Source organism: Orbicella faveolata, unplaced genomic scaffold (assembly GCF_042242905.1).
Source record: "Orbicella faveolata isolate gen_17 unplaced genomic scaffold, um_ofav_v1 contig_35, whole genome shotgun sequence".
Classification (NCBI taxonomy): Eukaryota; Metazoa; Cnidaria; class Anthozoa; order Scleractinia; family Merulinidae; genus Orbicella; species Orbicella faveolata.
The window spans coordinates 23,098,775-23,117,871 of record NW_028301564.1 but is presented as its reverse complement, the minus strand read 5'-3'; the positions used below and the strand labels follow the sequence as shown (position 1 = coordinate 23,117,871).

The 19,097-nt window shown below is 36.8% G+C and overlaps 1 protein-coding gene across 1 annotated transcript; it reads left to right on the top strand.

Moving 5' to 3' along the window:
- Window positions 1–202: 202 nt before the first annotated feature.
- Window positions 203–18,880, top strand: LOC110065350 (phosphatidylinositol-3,5-bisphosphate 3-phosphatase MTMR2-like). Its single transcript, XM_020772483.2, has 25 exons — window positions 203–303; window positions 4,234–4,403; window positions 4,976–5,036; window positions 5,578–5,669; window positions 6,520–6,630; window positions 6,926–6,997; window positions 7,663–7,692; window positions 8,152–8,235; window positions 8,372–8,446; window positions 10,461–10,535; window positions 11,113–11,223; window positions 11,762–11,842; window positions 12,272–12,363; window positions 12,940–13,033; window positions 13,358–13,456; window positions 13,781–13,840; window positions 13,922–13,969; window positions 14,432–14,524; window positions 15,160–15,221; window positions 15,549–15,600; window positions 16,107–16,154; window positions 16,724–16,771; window positions 17,665–17,748; window positions 17,872–17,919; window positions 17,994–18,880. The coding sequence occupies exons 2-25, from the start codon at window positions 4,281–4,283 to the stop codon at window positions 18,123–18,125; spliced, it is 1,875 nt and encodes a 624-aa protein (XP_020628142.1). The 5' UTR covers window positions 203–303; window positions 4,234–4,280; the 3' UTR covers window positions 18,126–18,880.
- The last annotated feature ends 217 nt before the right edge of the window (window positions 18,881–19,097 follow it).

Genomic DNA, 19,097 nt, shown 5'->3' with positions numbered 1-19,097 from the left:
TTTTGATGACGTACAATGAATTTTTTCCGCTTCGAAAACTTCAGCATTTTCCGATATTTTCATTTAAAAAAATTCAGTGAGATGAATATTTGAACGTCTTTTTATTACTTACTAAGGATTTATAAATCAGAATTTTGTTTTATTCTGTTTTCGCTTGAACGGAAAACTTTTGAGAATACTTCTCTGATGTCATTCGTACCCAGACTCTCTGGATCTAACATTCCATAGCGAGGCTTGGCTGACCCCAAATCCAATATGGCCGAGGAAACTCTTGATTTTTCCAAGCACAATATTCAGCCAATGGTAAGAAATCTAACAAGGATTCTACTTATTTTGTAGTGGTATCTGCCATTTTGAATTGATCTTTTGCGTAGTGAGTGTTCGCTTTTTAGTTTAATGTTGATATAAAGCGTGTAATTTTAAATCTCTGCATGAAGACTTAGGGAGTGACATTCGGTCATTTCCCTTTAAGAATTGCTTTCTCAATGCACGTCTAGACCAAGAAATAGTTGGCCTCCAGGAGAGTTGCTATGTTAATTGCCTTTATTTAAGCGTAGAGACTTGTATTTGAAAATACTTGGAAAATTCAAAATCAGCGGTGCTACTGTTGCATGGGTGCAGAGAATCAATGGGTACATTCTAAAAGTTCGCTCAAGGTTATTCCTCAGTATTGTATTGTGCATCCCCACTGTGCATAATTTTCGAGTCTTTACCATCTGCACACGAACACGTGCACATAGACAAGGCAAAAGATTTCCCTCAAGCTTAGCTCAACAGCAAAATAAACACTCGTTTTCTTCTAAACAGGCATGGTGGCCTATATTTTTTATTGCATAATTTTGATGTAAAAATTATGCTTCAAGTTAAAAAATAAAGAAAAAAATTACTCGGAAGGAAAAAAAGATATAGCTAAAAGAGTGCACAAAACCATATTCAAGGATGCAAATTATGACTTCAAAAACACAAAAGTAACAACTACTTGAGGAATGCTTTGAGTAAATGGTGCTTAGAATTGTGTGATTTTTCCATAAATTATATATTACATTGTTCCAAGTGCCCTTGACTTTCTATCTATCCAGATTTTTTTCAAGTATTGCTTTAATAATCTTTGCTTCCAGCTACGGCAAAATGTAACATGAACTGGTGAAATATCACGCGTGTTTAGGCATAAATGGAGTAAAATTGGCCCATTGTATCTCTTAAGCGAGCATGGTTACCTATCCTTTTTATTGTATTTTTCAAAACAGTGCTTGATAGGAAACATTCAGGGAAAGTTTCAAAAAAATTGTTCGATAACTTTTATTGCTGAGGAATCACCTTAAAGGAGCTCAGTCACGGTTTGCACATATTGAAAAGTTTAGCCTCAATTTTTCAAATTCGTCGTTTGTAATCCGTGTCAATCTTCCCCATCCTTAGCCATCCTTGTTCCTTTATGGTTTATCATTATCTCTTTGGTGTTTTTCTATCTTATTAAACTGTTATTTTCAGGTTTCTCACCATTTAAGAGTCCCTGTCCATAAAAATGGAAAATAACTCGGCAAGGGTCGAAAATTCGATTTCGCTCATTTTTCATGGTAGATAGGCTAGGGCATGACAAAAACTACTGGATAGTTTTTTTGGCTAAATATCCTTTTATTTCAAAGAAATATGCAAATTACCAAATTCCGTTAAAATTGTCATTTGACGCACCATTTTATTAAGCAAGTTTGAGAGCCTCGCATGCAAAACTACATCATTCTTCCGTCTTTAAAACACTCAAATATTTTTGTGCAATGTTTAAATGTGCACTGGGTTGATTTTAGGGAAAGTTGCGTTGTCGTTTTGGGTGCAAAATAATTAAATTTCGAAGACATGTATTTCATTCACTTAAAAGTACTTCGTGAATATAATTAATTTTCACCATGTGCGAAACCTTCAAATGGATCAAGCTTCTGGTGGTTGAATTGCAGAAGGATGGTCTACAGATTCCTGTAAAAATTTCTTTGGGCAAATGATTGTGAGCGACGCGAGAGCTTTTCAAAGTACGTCAAAAATGCAAACATTTGGCCATCCGTCGTCAAATTTCAATTTACGGGTTAGATGTATATTTTAGCATGCGCCACATGACTTGACCTATGTTAAGTTGAAATAGACACAGCTGATAATTTCAAAATGTTCTAACGTCATTTGCTGTAAAAGGCAGGTCCAAAGCCGATTTGACGTGTTTCTCTCACCATTTGTCGCACATAAAGCAGAAGTTTGCTTTCATTTACATAACGTCCGATGTACATCGCCAACTGTCAACTTATTTAACGGTTGAATACCATGAATCTGTGACCCTCTTTCGACACATATGATCACCACTGCATCTAAGTCAAAAATGGCTGAGTCATTTGTAGATAGTTGCTTGCTTTGCACTACACCAAACTATTATGTTTGATCATCATGGTTTGATGGCTTGAGTCCTTGCTTGAAGTGGTTCCTTGTTCGTCACGCAATGCTGTCATCCCATTTTACGGGGTAGGGGTAGGACAATTTCAATCCTAATACGTAAGGCTCTGTAAGGCTTGGAATCACTGGTAGCACACAGTCGTGTTGAGTAGGAAGAGATTGAATTAAGAAATGAAAAGAATGAATAGTTTACCATTGCCCCTGTTGTTATATTTTACTCGACCACCGCTACCTACATGCCCTGCGTAATACTGTAATGCTAAACTCATACCTAGGTCTTTTTGCGCTATGCAATTATTTTTGGTTTATACATGTAATACAGTGGGCTATCCTCGGGGAAATGGGTGGTGACCGCTTAATGGGGCTAGCTGCTTAAATAGAGGTTGGTGTACGTGACGAACAAGGAACCGCTTCAAGCAAGGATTCAAGCCATCAAACCATGATGATCAAACGTAATAGTGTGGTGTTGTGCAAAGCAAGTAACTATCTACAAATGACTTAGCCGTTTTTGACTTAGATGCAGTGGTGATCATATGTGTCGAAAGAGGGTCACAGATTCATGGTATTCGACCGTTAAATAAGTTGACAGTTGGCGATGTACATCGGACGTTATGTAAACGAAAGCAAACTTCTGCTTTATGTGTGACGAATGGTGAGAGAAACACGTCAAATCGGCTTTGGACCTGCCTTTTACAGCAAATGAGGTTAGAACATTTCGAAATTATCAGCTCTGTGTCTATTTCAACTTAACATAGGTCAAGTAATGTGGCGCATGCTAAAATATACGTCTAACCCGTAAATTGAAATTTGACGACGGATGGCCAAATGTTTGCATTTTTGACGTACTTTGAAAAGCTCTCGCGTCGCTCACAATCATTTGCCCAAAGAAATTTTTACAGGAATCTGTAGACCATCCTTCTGCAATTCAACCACCAGAAGCTTGATCCATTTGAAGGTTTCGCACATGGTGAAAATTAATTATATTCACGAAGTACTTTTAAGTGAATGAAATACATGTCTTCGAAATTTAATTATTTTGCACCCAAAACGACAACGCAACTTTCCCTAAAATCAACCCAGTGCACATTTAAACATTGCACAAAAATATTTGAGTGTTTTAAAGACAGAAGAATGATGTAGTTTTGCATGCGAGGCTCTCAGACTTGCTTAATAAAATGGTGCGTCAAATGACGATTTTAACGGAATTTGGTAATTTGCATATTTCTTTGAAATAAAAGGATATTTTCCCCAAAAAACTATCCAGTAGTTTTTGTCATGCCCTAGCCTATCTACCATGAAAATATGAGCGAAATGGAATTTTCGACCCTTGCCGCGAAATTAAGAATTTGTCTGATTTTTACAGGCAGGCACTCTTAAAGGTAATTTTATATGTGGCCAAAATAACTCAAAATACTGTGACTGAGCCCCTTTAAACTATTGTGCTACATCTTATTTGATTGTGCTTGTTATGCCTCATTCTATAAAGCATTCTGATACATGTAAGGGAGATGACTGACCCAAAGTGAACTTGTCTGTCTGTATAATTGTTCGAAAGTTTTTATGTATGTAACTAATGTTGTGATAGGTTATTTTCAAGTTGTCCATTTCCTTTGTTATTAAGTGAGTCCCTATCACAAAACTTTGTGCCTGAAAATGAGTCCCATTCAATGAAAATGAGCATCCAGATAGGCTGTCATTCTTATATGAATGGTTTGCTACTGTTTCCTATTAAGAACTGATTTGAAGCAGAGCCAAAAGCAACAAGGAAATGACCTATATAACTGTAACTGATGTTTTTAACAGTGAGAAAGAAAGAGGGGTGACAACGAGTTCCAAAGGTTATTTCTGTAATGGACAATACTCAAATGAAAGGAGTCTCGCATGGTAAAGCATCTGAAGGAAGTTCTGCTCAGCACAGGTCACATTCACCTAATAATGGTTCCTATGATCAAGACGGTTACCCAGGAGATAGAGTAAGTTGAGTAAGCTGAGATATATATAAGTGAGTACTTAAATATTGTTAATTTATATATACCGTGGAATGGGTTAAGATGATTACTGTACCTTTCAATTACATTGTACACACAAAGTCTGAAGTTTAAAACCTAACTAACAATTACATTTTGGGCTGCTCACAATCAAAATATTTATTGTGACAACAACCAACGAACCTTGAGAAAAAAAAAAATAAACAAAATGAATAAAATTCTACCCACAGACATGACCTAAACTAAGAGGTAAGCTGTATATAAGATGACTGATGGCAGCCAAACAAGACAAGGTTGATTTAGCACAATTCACATGTTATTGAGAGGTGCAGTAAGCTCTGCCTATCCCCTTTCCCCATTCAGTATTGCATGATTGAATTTTAAGAGCAGTTTGAACACGTTTAGGTACAGTGTATATCAGCAGCATATTTCAGTACTTATGCACCAGTAGGTAGACTTGAGATGACTATCTCACATAGTAGATTATTTACAGCCTCATCTGAAATTGACTCTATGTTAATTGGTGTATTGATGGTTGAGGTGTGATATTATTTTAGGGTGACTCCAGCTCTCAAGGTGACTTAAAACTGCTTGATGGAGAGAAAATCCAAGCAAGTGGTAAGTTACTGTCAGTAGAGGCACCAGCATAACATTATAATGTACATTTGTACTGTCGTTTACAGTGAAGATCTGGGATTGTACCTAAGTCTTGATGCTGTCAGCTTTATTGATGGAGTAGGTGGTTGATTTCTCCATCTTTTTCTAATAAGAATCAGGTAAATGACTAGCAGAGTTACAACTGGCCAAGATGATCTAGTACTGAGTAGATGGTGCTTTTTGATGGCAACCAGCTGCTTTTTACAACATTTTTAACTTCTTTTTGACACCTTTCAATGGCTCTCATTTCAAATGGTCAAAGGAAATGTAAGTCAGAACTGTAAGGGGCCGAGTTTTCAAGCCTGATATTTGCATCAAGACAGTTTAATGTCTTTTCCGGCCATCATAAAGTTGCCAAAAGGATGCTAAAAAGTAGTAAGAATTGATTAAAAACTTTGTCGAGTGGCAATGGTACACACAGTATTCTTCAGTGGTTATAGATACATAATATATTATATTATGTGAAACAGTCAATAACTGTTTTGACAATTTCCTTCTCCAGCCAAAGATGTTACTTATCTCTGCCCATTTACTGGTGCCATATGTGGTCTACTTCAACTCACAAACTACAGACTTCACTTTAAAGCGGACGATGTAAGCCATAAACTTGTTATTTAGAGAAACTCTACAATATGAATCAGCTGTTAGTCATGACATTTACTTCAAGTAGTTCGCAATCCATAACATGCAAACACAACCATTCAAAAACTGTGACAGTTCAGCCTGCATGCAATACAAAACAACTGTATTTGCAGGCTGTAACTATGATTTATTAACCTGAAATTCATTTTCACCAGCCCCAAAAACTTCAACTCTTACAGTACCGCTGTAGTGTGAATTTTCTCAAAAATGTTCTTGCTCCTCCAGTAAGTGAAAGGCACAATCCAGTGGCCAGACTACTAAAATTCGCTAACCCAGGGCTATCAGACATGACTCTCTTTGCACACAGGTTCATGCTAGAATGTATATCATTGTAACAGTTTAATTATATCTAAAATAAACAACGAATAATTATTTTTTATTCTATCTTAGATTTCTAGAATAATCATTCACAAAACTGGAAAATTTCATTTTATTAATAAATTATAATTATTAATATAAATCCAGAATGTAAATAGAATTGATTTTTACACTGTACCTTGTATTGTAACTCACAATGTAAAAGTGAAATTACTGCTGAAGTGATATTAGGATGAGATCAAATGAATTTCATTATTTTGCCTATCAATATTATTTCTGGCACCATCTAGCACAGTTATTATTGTTAAGACATTGTAATGATGAATAATGATTATGACATGAATGATCATCGCAGTTATGTACACAACTTGATTGAGATTTGGGTCAAACCCATGACTCCTGTCTTCCATTGTGATTGTTGCTTGTCCTTAACGACGAAGAGAACTAGTTAACTTGATTACCATTACTTACGATTGTTCACTAGGACCCACCATTCACAGTAGAAGTACCACTAGGTACCATTTATCGTGTAGAGAAGATTGGTGGAACCACTAGCAGAGGAGAAAATGCATATGGCCTGGAATTATATTGCAAGGTAAATAATGAGCATTACTCATTGTTACAACCACTTAAGGTGGGGTTTGTAATAATGCAAATAGAGCTAGTTTATTTTTTATTTTGAAACCCTGTATTGCAAATAAATCGTATTACTTTCCAGGAGCTGTTTCTGAGTGCAACTGGTATCAAATCAAAGAAACACTCATACATGTATTGAAGAAAACCATGAACAGCATTAGAACTCCAATTTTCTATGAAGAGTGTAAATGTAGTTCTATTGCCATGTTGAGCTTATCAACTGTAATTAATTTTGCTTTCATTTATATTTTCAGGATATGAGAAATTTACGTTTTGCACACAAAGTAGAGAATCACTCCAGACGATTAGTGTATGACAAGCTTATGGTATTTATCAAATTCTTCCAATCTTGATCTTTATATTGAAGTAAAGGAATTGTACTAGTTATTATTTATTACATCAAGAAAGAGAAAATTCCAGTAAATGTTAAATAAAATATCATTAACAAAATAAGTAAATGATCAAGACTTGAATTGACAGCAATCTTCCCTTCATCAGGGCAGTACAGAATTACAATGATGGTGACCTTGGGGGATGCATTTTTTCCTTGCATGAATTATGGGTTTTGTTAAGGACAGAACACGGGATTTGCCTGCCTGGTTTGCCTGTGAAAACCAGTTGCCTTCCTGCTGAAGACTTAATGAAACCCCTGTAATGAAATGATTAGGGAACTCACAATGTTAGATTCTCCCCATCTGTAATTTGCTCAGATCTGATGAAGAATTGGTACATTATGTCAACTATTAAATATTTACCTTTTCAACATTGCTTTAAAATAAACTTTGCTTAGTTAATTATTTGTCTTACATGTATTACCAACCAAAATAATTAATCATGGTGAATATTCAGTTTTCATTTTGTCTTTAATTGATCTAGTACAAGAAAAATTTTGCCATTAAACTCTATACTTTATATCCTTGACAAGCTATACATTTCTTAAACAATGTGTATCACTGTTTTATTTTTTAATTTTCATTTGCATCTGTTCTAGCTTTATGCGTTTCCTGCTGCGATTGGAAGGGTAAGGAAAAAATCACAAATTAATTTTTTTAGGTTAATTTTTAATGCCATTGTGTGCCCTAAAAGCACCCTACAACCAAAGGAACATTTTAAGTCTGATTTGATTTCAACATGTTTCAGTGTCTCTGACCTCAAAAGATGTCGGCACATTTTACCTCCCCTGCTCCCCCGGCCCAAAACTATCACTTTTATGTTCTTTCCCTTGTACAACTTCAGTGCTAAATAAGAATTATTGTGTAAATTATGATGTTGCTACGACACATTTATGTCGGGGGTTAATTTAAGCCTTGGTAAAATTTGGCTTTTTCCTTTCCTCTGTTATATGGTGATATAATTTAATATAATATACATAAAACGAAGGAAAACACCGAATTGAAGCAACTGTATAACCACAACATTTTAATAAGTTCTCAGTGAATATTTTGTTTGCCATCAATGACAAGAAGTGTCCTTTTTGCAGCCCTTCTTTGCATTTTCCTACAAGGAACGATTCGATGTCAATGGATGGGATATTTACGATCCAGAGAAAGAATTTCAAAGACAGGTAATTCAAATAAACATTAGTCATGTAGCATACACGTACATTGAATAATTAAAAATAGTTTGTTTCAAGTACTTCTTGTGCTCACTGAATCCCTTTTATGTACTAATTTTCTAAACGTTTAATTTGTAACTTCCAGCATGTCCCCAATGAATGCTGGCAGATCACAAGAATCAATGAAAAATATGACTTATGTGAAACCTACCCTGGTCTGGTGAGTCATCATAGTTCATGAACTTTACAGAGAGTGTTTGCAAGCCTGGTCTTCTATAACAAATTACGGCTCGTCATCTTATGAAGGGTTAATGAATCAAATTATCAGGGGTAGGGGATAATGAATCAAATTATCTGGAACAATAAGTATACTTTAAGTGAGGGGAAATCCATTTTTCAGTCGGTTTTCTATAATCTAGGAATTCTTAAGGTTGGCGACCTGTTTTCTAAGGAGGATGCTTTTCTCAAAAGTGACAAAATTCTGAATTCCTCTTTTTCCCCTTGTTACTCCTTTGCCCTAATGGGTGTTTTTGATGCTATCGCAAACGAATGGCGTTCTATAATAAAAACAAACCCATATTGTGCTCCCTCTCCTAGGGATCAAACTTGTTTTGAATTAATAATTACGGGTAAAATGAGCGACCTCGCTAATGTTACATCTAAGTTGGTCTACAACGAATTTCGCTCTTTGAAGCAAACTCCTGCCACTGCAAAAGCCAAAATTTTGAGCAATTACCCTGATCTTACCATTGACTGGAAAAAGTTGTATTCTTTAGCTTTTGAAACTACGTTAGACACCAAACTAAGAAAATTCCAATATAAAATTTTAAACCTGATTATTTTCTCTATTGAAAAACTTCACCAGTTGAAAATGGTAGAATCCCCTTTATGTGCCTTTTGAAATGCAGAGGAGGAATCCCTGGAGCATTTATTGTATTTTTGTGAGTCATCAAGTTTCTTTTGGAAAGAACTGTTATCTTGGATTGCAGTGGATGCCAATATTGTACTTAATGCTTCACTGTTGGATAATCTTTTTGGGAAATTTGACCTTGACAAAGAATTTCTTTTAGTGAATCATATTCTTTTGCTTGCTAAATATTTTATTTATAAGTGCAAGCTTTCTTAAGTTATCCCATCACTTTTAGTCTTCAAAGCTAAGTTAAAAGCAACCTATAAATTAGAATTATATATTGCAAAAGAGAAGGGAATTTTACTAAATCATTACAAAAAGTGGGATAACTTTCTGTCTTGGCTGTCTTGATGCTTTACATATTTATGTACACGTAACTTTTTTTCTTTGTTTTTGAGCTGTTTTTATTTGTGTTTCATTCATAGTAGTCACACCGATACACAACAACAACGACACCAAAAATCAAGTTTTGTATCTTGAATGTTGTAACCTTGACCCTAGGTACCTAACTTTTACTTTAACGCAGTGCAGTAAATGAATGTTTAAATGTAGCTTTTTAATTTTTTTCCTCTTTTTTTTGGGGGGGGGGGGGGGAGGGGTTGGTTTTCAAGTGCAATGTAGTTTTTGTAGAATTTTTTTTCGTTTCTGCACTGTATTGTTATTTTATTTTTGTACTGAGTTGTAATTATGTCTTTTTAATGGCAAAAACCAAATAAAAATATATATATTTATAAAAGAAAAAAAAGTTCATGAACTTCCTAATATATTAAATTTATTACTGGTACTTGTTTCATAGAGGAGATATTTTGTAGACAGAACTCATACAAGATCATTGGTAGTGGCAACAAAATGATTCATTCACGATTTGAAGTAATCTCCATTACTTACTGAGTATGTCGTGTCATGCAAGCTCTATTCCTTTGCTGAGAACTCAGTGAAAAATTAACTTGACTCAGAAAACAGTCCCTTGGCACGGAGGTGTAGTAATCATAATCACTTCTATTTCATAATAAGCAAATAATTTATTATTGCAGTGGATGACTGTAATTTTTGTTATGACCAGAATTTGTGAATATAATACCTATACAACTGAAACTCAAAGATACCAAATGTATTTTGCCCTCCTGAACAAAGTTAGTGACTGAATTAACTCTTAAATGGATTCATTCAACAGCATCATCCTTTTGTGAACAACATGTGAAATTTGTAACTTCATTTAATGTGATGCTAGGTTATAAAATTAGTAGTTCTTATTACATACAGGTCTGTCAGTTGTGCAAAGATGTGTCAAATCATGGGTGTGTTATGTTTCATTTGATTTCAGTTAGCAGTGCCAGTCAGTGTTACTGATGAGGATTTGAAGAAAGTAGCCACCTTTAGAAGCAGAGAAAGAATTCCAGTGAGTCATTTGTTTTACATGTACTGTATACAGGGCTGAAAATTAACATAATGGTCTTTTGGTATGCCCAGTCGCCTACACTGATTTCACTTTGGAAGAGAGAAATTTTAAATTATATCTTGGCTTTTTATGCCATGGAACCCAACCGAACCTAGCAAACAGTTTTCAAACTTTAAAATGCTTTTAAAGATATTCTAGACTGAAGTGTTTTGGCACCAAATTAACTCTGACTAGAAAAATGTCAGTTGTAGACCTTAAACTATATTTCATTTACCCAATGGTGTGAGCACAACTTACAGTAAATTCAGAAGCTAATATCCCTAATCCTGGGATTGCTTGTAATAAATACAGTGGAAAACCGTTAATCTGGTCACCAATGGGCCACAAAAATCTAGCTGTATTAACGGGGTGACCGTATTAAGGGGGGATTTTAAATAAAGCAAATAAGTGACTGACCTTTTTTTGGGCCAGTTTAAAGTGGCGGTGATAAAGGGGTGGCCTTAAGGTGGGGTTGCACTGTAAATAGTAATCATCGTATTTGGAGAGTTGGTAGACTGTTCTTTGATTTGTCTGTTAGGTGCTTTCTTGGTTGCACCCAAAGAACTCTGCTTCCATTACTCGAGCCAGCCAACCTAATGCTGGACTGGTTGGGAAGACCAGGAATAAAGATGATGAAAAATACTTTCAGGTAAAGGATCTCTCTAGTTTGGAAAACAGTTCAAATATGAATTTTTTTTTTGTCAGAATTCCCCTCTCAAGAAAAATTAAACTAGTCTAATTTTTGATCGGGAAGTTGTAGAGTGTTCATGTGCATATGCACACATTATAAGCGCACTGCAATATGCAATGTCACTTAGGACTGGCTTTCCAGCGAATTTCACTGGCTGAAGGAGAACTTAAATCTGGCTAAAATTTCACACTAAACAAAGCCTTGGGGTAACTTTGGAGGAGTGAGGGCCAGAAAATCTGGCTGGGCATGTTATTGAGCCAACTCATTGTTTTCATAGCTATGTCCAGTGTGTGCGGATAACATTTTGTGGCTATGCCTTTGTATATTTCTCTGAATTCGGTACTCGTTACACGTTTTTGCTTTCATTGTGTTTGTTGATTGACAAGAAGTGACTCTATGTTTTTGCATAACTGTAAGAAAACCACTCAAAATGTCAGGAAAAAAATGCATCCTTCTTCTTAATTCAGATCGGTTCTGTGTTTTCCCCTGTATTTAGGCGATTCTGGATGCCAATGCGAGAGGTCACAAGCTAATAATAATGGATGCAAGACCTAAGATCAATGCTCTAGCAAATCAGGTTTGTACAGTTGAAAATAGCCAACGAGCAGGCTGGCCTATTTGGGTTTCTTCGCTAGCAGTCGTGATTATCTCTCCCCAGGTGCTCTTGCCATCTAAATCGTAGCCGCTACGATGTGCAGGCTGCACATGCAAAATTTAAACAAGAGAGCCTTCTCGCATGCTTAGCTGAATGATTTTATTTTACTTCTGCTTTACCCTTGATAAGATACATATAGATCTATTCCGTAGTTTGAAGTTGAACTTTATGCTGTGCAATATACAGGTCTCGGGTATTACAAAACATTTGTATTTGTAATACCCATACATGTAAATATAATTTGAGTTGTAAGGGTATTTTGCTATGATAGTGATACATCATCACATCTAAGAAGTAGGATAATAAATAAGAACGACTTGAAAATGTTTTGACATTTTTTTACCTTTTCAGGCAAAAGGAGGAGGTTATGAGGTGCAGGAAAATTATCAGAACACTGAACTTGTTTTCTTGGACATTGCAAATATTCATGTCATGAGAGAAAGGTGCGTTGTTTTCGTTAACAGTTCCCTGTGGCAGCTAGCTTAATGGTAAGTTGATTGAGTTTTCCTGGACAAGACACTCTAGGTGCTCTCCGTTATGCCAAAAATTCTGAAAATGTTTGGCATAAAAACGCAACGCAACGCAACGCAACGCAGGTTGTACTGAAATCCGGAACGGAGAAAGTAGACGCTCGTAGGCTATTTCAGTTAACACGAAAAAGATTTTCGTTGACTTTGCTTTATGGATTTCTTTCTTTCATATGAATTCTGAAGGGCTGCTTACACCACTGGGGAAACTGATCTGTGGATGACGGGATTATTCAACGTCAAAACTGGAGGATTAAAAATTTGAAGAAAAAACTTCATTGGAAAATACAAGTTTACGTGAAGGCAAAATTCACGCTTATCTTGGAAAAGATTTTAAAAACGTTGTTTAAACAACAGGGCCATGCATGGCCAGACAAAAACAATGGATTCAGATAACTATCAGAAAAGATGAAAATACATTATTTTAAGTTGTTTCCTGACTTGTATTCTCAAGAGATGTAATAAATGTTATTTTTTTATTATTTTGTTTAGCTTGCGTAAACTGAAAGACATCTGTTTTCCAACAATTGACGATGTTCACTGGCTCACAAACCTGGAAGGAACACATTGGTTGGAGCATATTAAGGTAGACTGCTATGATAGTAACGTTAGAAGTGATGAATGGTTAAACTAACTGACTGACTGCCTGCCTGACAGACAGACAAACAGACAGACAGACCAACAGACAAACAAGCTGTTTTACTGACTGACAGACCGACCAACAGGCCGACAGACCGAAAGACTGACAGACAGACAAACAGGCTGACTGTTGAGCTGATTGGCCGATTGATTAAATGACACACAGACAGATGAAGACAGACGTAGACTGACTGACAGATTCATTGATTGACTGACTGACTCAATGTGTGACTGATAGATAGATGGATTGATTGATTGGTAATATTTTCAGGTCATTCTTGCCGGTGCGGTGAAAATAGCTGATGCTGTGGACAGATGTCGTATGTCAGTAGTGGTACATTGTAGTGACGGCTGGGACAGGACATCACAGGTCAGACCAACCCCCTTGCCTAGGCTCGATTACCAGCCGCTGTTCGGGAAAGGAGCCCGCGCTCCTCACTCGAAGGGCCGTCTCTTCTCGGGGAGGAATGTAGACCGGACTCGAGAGAGCGTCGGAAATCGAGCGCGTCCCTTGCCCTACCATTCTTTGTTGTTTTCAGATATCTAAGTCCAAAAAGACGTCATATTTTCCATTAACTTTTTGCGAAGAAGTTTGAAAAACCAATAATTGCAAAAAGTTGCTAGAAGTCATGCGTTTCAATGTAAGTTCCTCTCTGGTTTCTAACGACCGTGTTTTCTTTTTTTTCCTGCTCAGCTCACCGCTCTTGCCATGCTTCTACTGGATCCTTATTACCGAACAATTGAAGGATTTGAGGTATACTTAAATTTTCGTTGCTCATTATTTTCTTGGGACAAGTCCTTAGATTTGTTGTTTCTGTTCTGATTTTCTTCACAGGTTCTCATCGAAAAGGAATGGACAAGTTTTGGACACAAGTTTCAACAGGTAAAGTAAAGTAAACAAAGCACTAAAGAGTGTTCAGGGAAGGTGCACAGGCTGCTAATCGAGCCTATGGAAACTTGAGAAACTCATTGCTTTTTGCCCCAAAAACAAAATGTATGGCTTTCAGTAAAAAAAAAGGCAAGATGGTGTAATTAAAGTACTAGTGTTTCCGATCTTTGTACGTCTCTGTGGTGAGTCTTTGCCCTTACAATCCGAGAACATCGAGTACGAATCATTTGCCTTACTTGGGATTCAGTTGAGAGGAATAAGTATCTGTTTCAATTGAAACTTCGTCTGTGAGAAATTTGCTACAGAGGATCTAATTTTCCTCCTCTGCGCTTTTCGTCAGAGAAGGTTCTAAGCACCGTTGCTAAGTCTCATGGAGCCAGCCAAGATTTGCGTCAACAGCGCTGATTTGCCCGTCCGGGTCTGTTATCTATTGATAACTGTGCTTTCTTTGTGTAGCGTTACGGTCATGGAGACAAGAATCATGCTGATGACCAGCGGTCTCCTGTGTTCCTGCAGTTCATAGACTGTGTGTGGCAGGTTACCAAGCAGGTTTGTGTACTTGTGAGCCGGGTTGTTCGAAAACCGGTTAACGCAAACCCAGGATTAAAGATGATTTCCAGTCCGTACTGCGCAGTCTCAGTACCCTAATGTTTATAAACATTATAAATCTCACTCGATGGAATGCGAATCGATGTTATTCCTTACAAACCACATATCTTATCTTTGAGGCCTTTCAAATTCTTTTTTCAGCAGCTTCCTTGATTTTTACAGCTGCGAAGTTGTTTCATCAAGTGATGTGAGAAAGAACGAAGCAAAAAACTTCGACCACTTCGCATCCACAATGGCGGTTGTTTTGAAACTTTGAATTTACTTCTTGTAAGTAGTTGGGAAATGTTTACATTTCGTGATGTCTTACATGAAACAAAACAAAGAACGCAAACAAACCCTCGAGAGTGCGCAGTACGGACTGGAAATCATCCAGTTAAAAGTTAAAAAAAAAAAACCTCACCGAAAAAAGTACAAAACTTAATCAAAATTCACTGCTAATCCTAAGTTAGTTTAAGCGGGCTTTGAACAATCTGATCCTATTCATTTGGTGATTTCCATCCCTTGTGAACTGTGTTCACTTGAATGTTGAAAATAATTATATGGGCCCTGACCTGATCTCTCATTTAATCCAACAGTTCCCTTGCGCTTTTGAGTTCAATGAACAATTCTTGATAACCGTGCTGGACCATCTTACAAGGTATGATAAGAGTATTTTGCTGAAATTCTACTTTATTTCCACCATTACATGTAATGATTTTGAATCAAACGAGGTTAAGTCAAAGGTTTAGCTTAAGACGGACTTTTTCCCAGTTAGGTGCATGTTTTGAAGAGATTATCAATAATCATAGTTAACAGGGAGATTTGCTGCTTATCGACATGTTAATAAAATTTAATGTTAACTTTGACTCGGCAATGTCTTGTGTTTGACAGGAAATATGTATTGATCGATGGACTTGAGGCATGCTCGTCGAAAAGGAATTTGCGCAGATTCAATTTGTAAAATGTTATTTTTTTTTCTTTTCAGCTGTTTATTTGGTACTTTCTTGTACAATTCAGAGTCACAGAGAATGAAAGAGGTAGGAAGTAATTTTACGACGTACATGTTCAGTGTACTAATTCTAATGTGATCCTCACTTAAGGTTGCTCAAAACAGTTTCCAGCAGTTAGATTTTGATGGGTCATTGTAACCACTCTTTATCACTTGATGCAAACTTTAAGGTGGCTCTGCACCCTATGTACATAATTTTTTTAAACTTTGCCAAAAGTTGCGTCTTATCATGCTTATCAAAATTGGATAATATAAAAAAATTTCACCGTACCGCTTTTGAATTATAAATCCCTATAGCTGTAATTAAGGGTGATGCTGTTGCTATGGTAACCTATTGCGTCAAGAAAATGATAACAACGTGTTCACCAATGATTGGGCAGTTTTTTGGTACCATGATTGTAGCGTCAAGTGTTGAAGAGTGATTATAAAGACCCATCAAAATTTAAGTGCCGGAAACTGTTTTGAGTCACCTTAATAAAGTTATCGCATGAAGTTAGTTTTCTGGTAATACTCTTCACGTCTGTTTCTCTATAGGATGTAAAATCCAAGACAGTTTCTCTGTGGTCGTACATCAACACTCGTGTAAGTTTTTTTTCCTTTTGTTTTCCTTCTTTGCTCCGGCACCGCGAAATGGTTAAGGTCGACGCACACCAGGTGACAGGTCTTTGCGACAAGCTGCTCCGTGTGTGTTGCTTCCAAAACACGTCGCTTCAACACGTCGCGGGGCCAATTCGCAGCCACCGTTTGCTGCGTGTGGCATGGGGAATACTTGTGAAAATCTTTGTCCCGCAAAGTCATAAATTATTGCAACTTGTCACCCTGGCCTTGTTACACCTAAATATTTTCCTGAGTGGTCTGTGGACATGTTTTATGTTTTATGGCCATAACTTGTAAATTTTCATTGATATTTTTGGTGGATACATTAGTTCAAACGTGGCCTACTTTCCTTTGGATTTCTTCATGTTGTGTAAGGTACTATTTTCGCACAGCCGGTTTGTTGTTGGGCCAAGTTGAGAAAATAGTGGTCTTCTACAAGCTGCTTCATGATACTGGGTCTTTACTGGCTTGTGAACAAAATTGTTAGATTTTCGACTGTTCACTTGTACATGTACTGCTTATTAATCTCTTTCTGATTTGTTTCAACATAACAGATCTTGGAATTCAAGAACCCTCTGTATGCTCCACATCTTCACCAACATGTAAGTGCACCAGTATATTATCTTTGTCTGTTACCACAATTTGCCATTCTCTTGTCGTCTAGTCATCTGTTCCTTTTCCTTCGTCTTATTTCATGAACTTAAAACAAGGAAACTACCAACAGAGGTTTCATTAAGGGCCGGGCAATGGTCAAATTGACCGTCTGTAAGGACAATTTTGCCCACCTGGTTTGACCATCCAGTGGAAAGTTTTCTAATAGAGAAGTTCAGTTCAAAAGGTTTTGCCCTCCTGCGAAAACCAGTTGCCCTCCTGTTTAAAATGTTGATGAAATCCCCATATCAATATATTTTCATAACAATTAATATTCTCTGTAGTTCTGCCGCGTACAGATTTCTGTGCTTAAGGTCATTCCGCTGAAATAGAACCTGCACTGAGATTTTTGTGTAAATTTGCCTATCGATTGTTTATATTATAGGAACTTAAATTTTGAAATAAAAATGAGGGGTCCCTATGTTTGTTTAGGAGCAAAAGCACCTTGTTTATACCCATATAAATCCTTATAATAGCACCATGATTGTAGTCACGATTGCTTGCTAAATTCACGTGTCCGACGATTGCGTTTTGTTCTACACTGAGAACTGGTCCATATTTTTCTTACACAGAGAAATTTATTACTCAATTCAAAACAGCAGAAAAAAATGATAGGTCACCATACTCGTTTGCGAGAAAATGATGATTTTCCTCTATGGCGAGGTCCAGCTGTAAAGAAAAAGCCGCCATTTTTTAATGCGTGCGCTAATCACGCGTGAAATTATGCACAGTAGGGATGCGCAATGCAACACTGGGGAATGACCTTAAGGAAAGACAATATGGTTAATTAAATCTGAAAGCTTTTGCAACTTTTGATGCCTGTTTTTGTCCTTGTAATCGTCAGGTGCTGTTTCCGGTGGCTAGTATGAGAAGACTCGACTTATGGACTCGTTATTACATTCGTTGGAATCCGACCATGCAACCCCAGGTAAGAGATTGCTTAAACAATTTTTATCGATCAGTTGACTGCTAATGTTCTTTTGTTTTCTTGCTTCCGAGTGTCATTTACCAAGCGCGAGAATTGACGAAGTTGTTCGTTGTTCTTTCTCAGGAGTCAGAAGAACAAAGAAGTCGTGACTTACAACTCCTTTGCGAGCAGGTAAAGAGAGATTGATTCAGTTTGGACTGTGCACCGCAATGCAATTAACTTTCACTCTTTGACTATCTCTGCAGCTCCGTCACAAGTGCGAGGAACTGGAACGAGAAATCATGGCTCGTACGTCAGTGGAAGTACCCACTACCCCAGACGCCATGTCAGTCAACAGCAACCAATCACAGCAGTGGGCCCAGTCTTCGGCCGTGTGAAACGCACCAGGCTACAGTGACGGCATGCTCGTAAGGCCAGCGAGCAATTTGGAAGAGGTTTTAACATAACCCCGTCCAGAAATTCTTGGCAATGATATTGAATTCTCATTTTTTTCTTACAAGAGATTGGCGCCAAGTTTGTTTCCGCTAAACCTACAAGTTCCTTTGGCAGGCGCCAATTCTCTCGTCCAACTAACTTTCTTGGTGGTAAAATATCTTATCAGCAATTTATCAGGTTTTACCAAAAGCCTGCAGTGGATTTGTAAATGCATCCTTTTAATTTTTCAAGCGCGGAACCAAATGGACAGGGAAAGCAGTACTTTTTGTTTTAAATGAAAATCATTTTTATGAAACTCAGTTGAAATAATTATAATTTCTCTTTTGTAAATATAATCCCTTCGTTCTGTTAAAGATAGTCAGATCAATTATTATAAGGCACAATTAAGAAAAGAAAAACAGTTGAGCTCGGTGAGTTCACAGTTTCAAGCCGAGGCAGATTAACGTTTGAAAAAATGTTGTAGAGCCACTTTTTGTAAGAAATCGATTCCTAAGTATTTAGTTATGGTACAGAGAAGCCAAACAGGCAAAAAAACAATTAATGAAAAGTATTTCACTTTTAGTTTTTAATGATAGTAGTTTTTAGATTAACTTTGCGTTGTATTTTGTATAGTGGTCAACCTTTCTGTTTATTAGGAAATGAATCCTGGAGTTCCATGCTAGGAATTGATGTAAAATAAAAAAAATAATAGTAAGAACTTGCAACTTTTTCCCTGTCTGAACCAATGAAATTCAGCTTGTTCCAGGCTCCCCCGAAAATAAATGGTAAAAGGCCAAGAGCCCTTCTATTTCCTCGTTTAATTTTCATAATTGGACAACTTAGAGCAAGCTATAAAGTTACAAAGTAGACCTTCTAAATAGACCTTCTCAAAGTCCGCTTTCCGGTTTTGGTAGTTCTCGTGACTTCATCGCTCA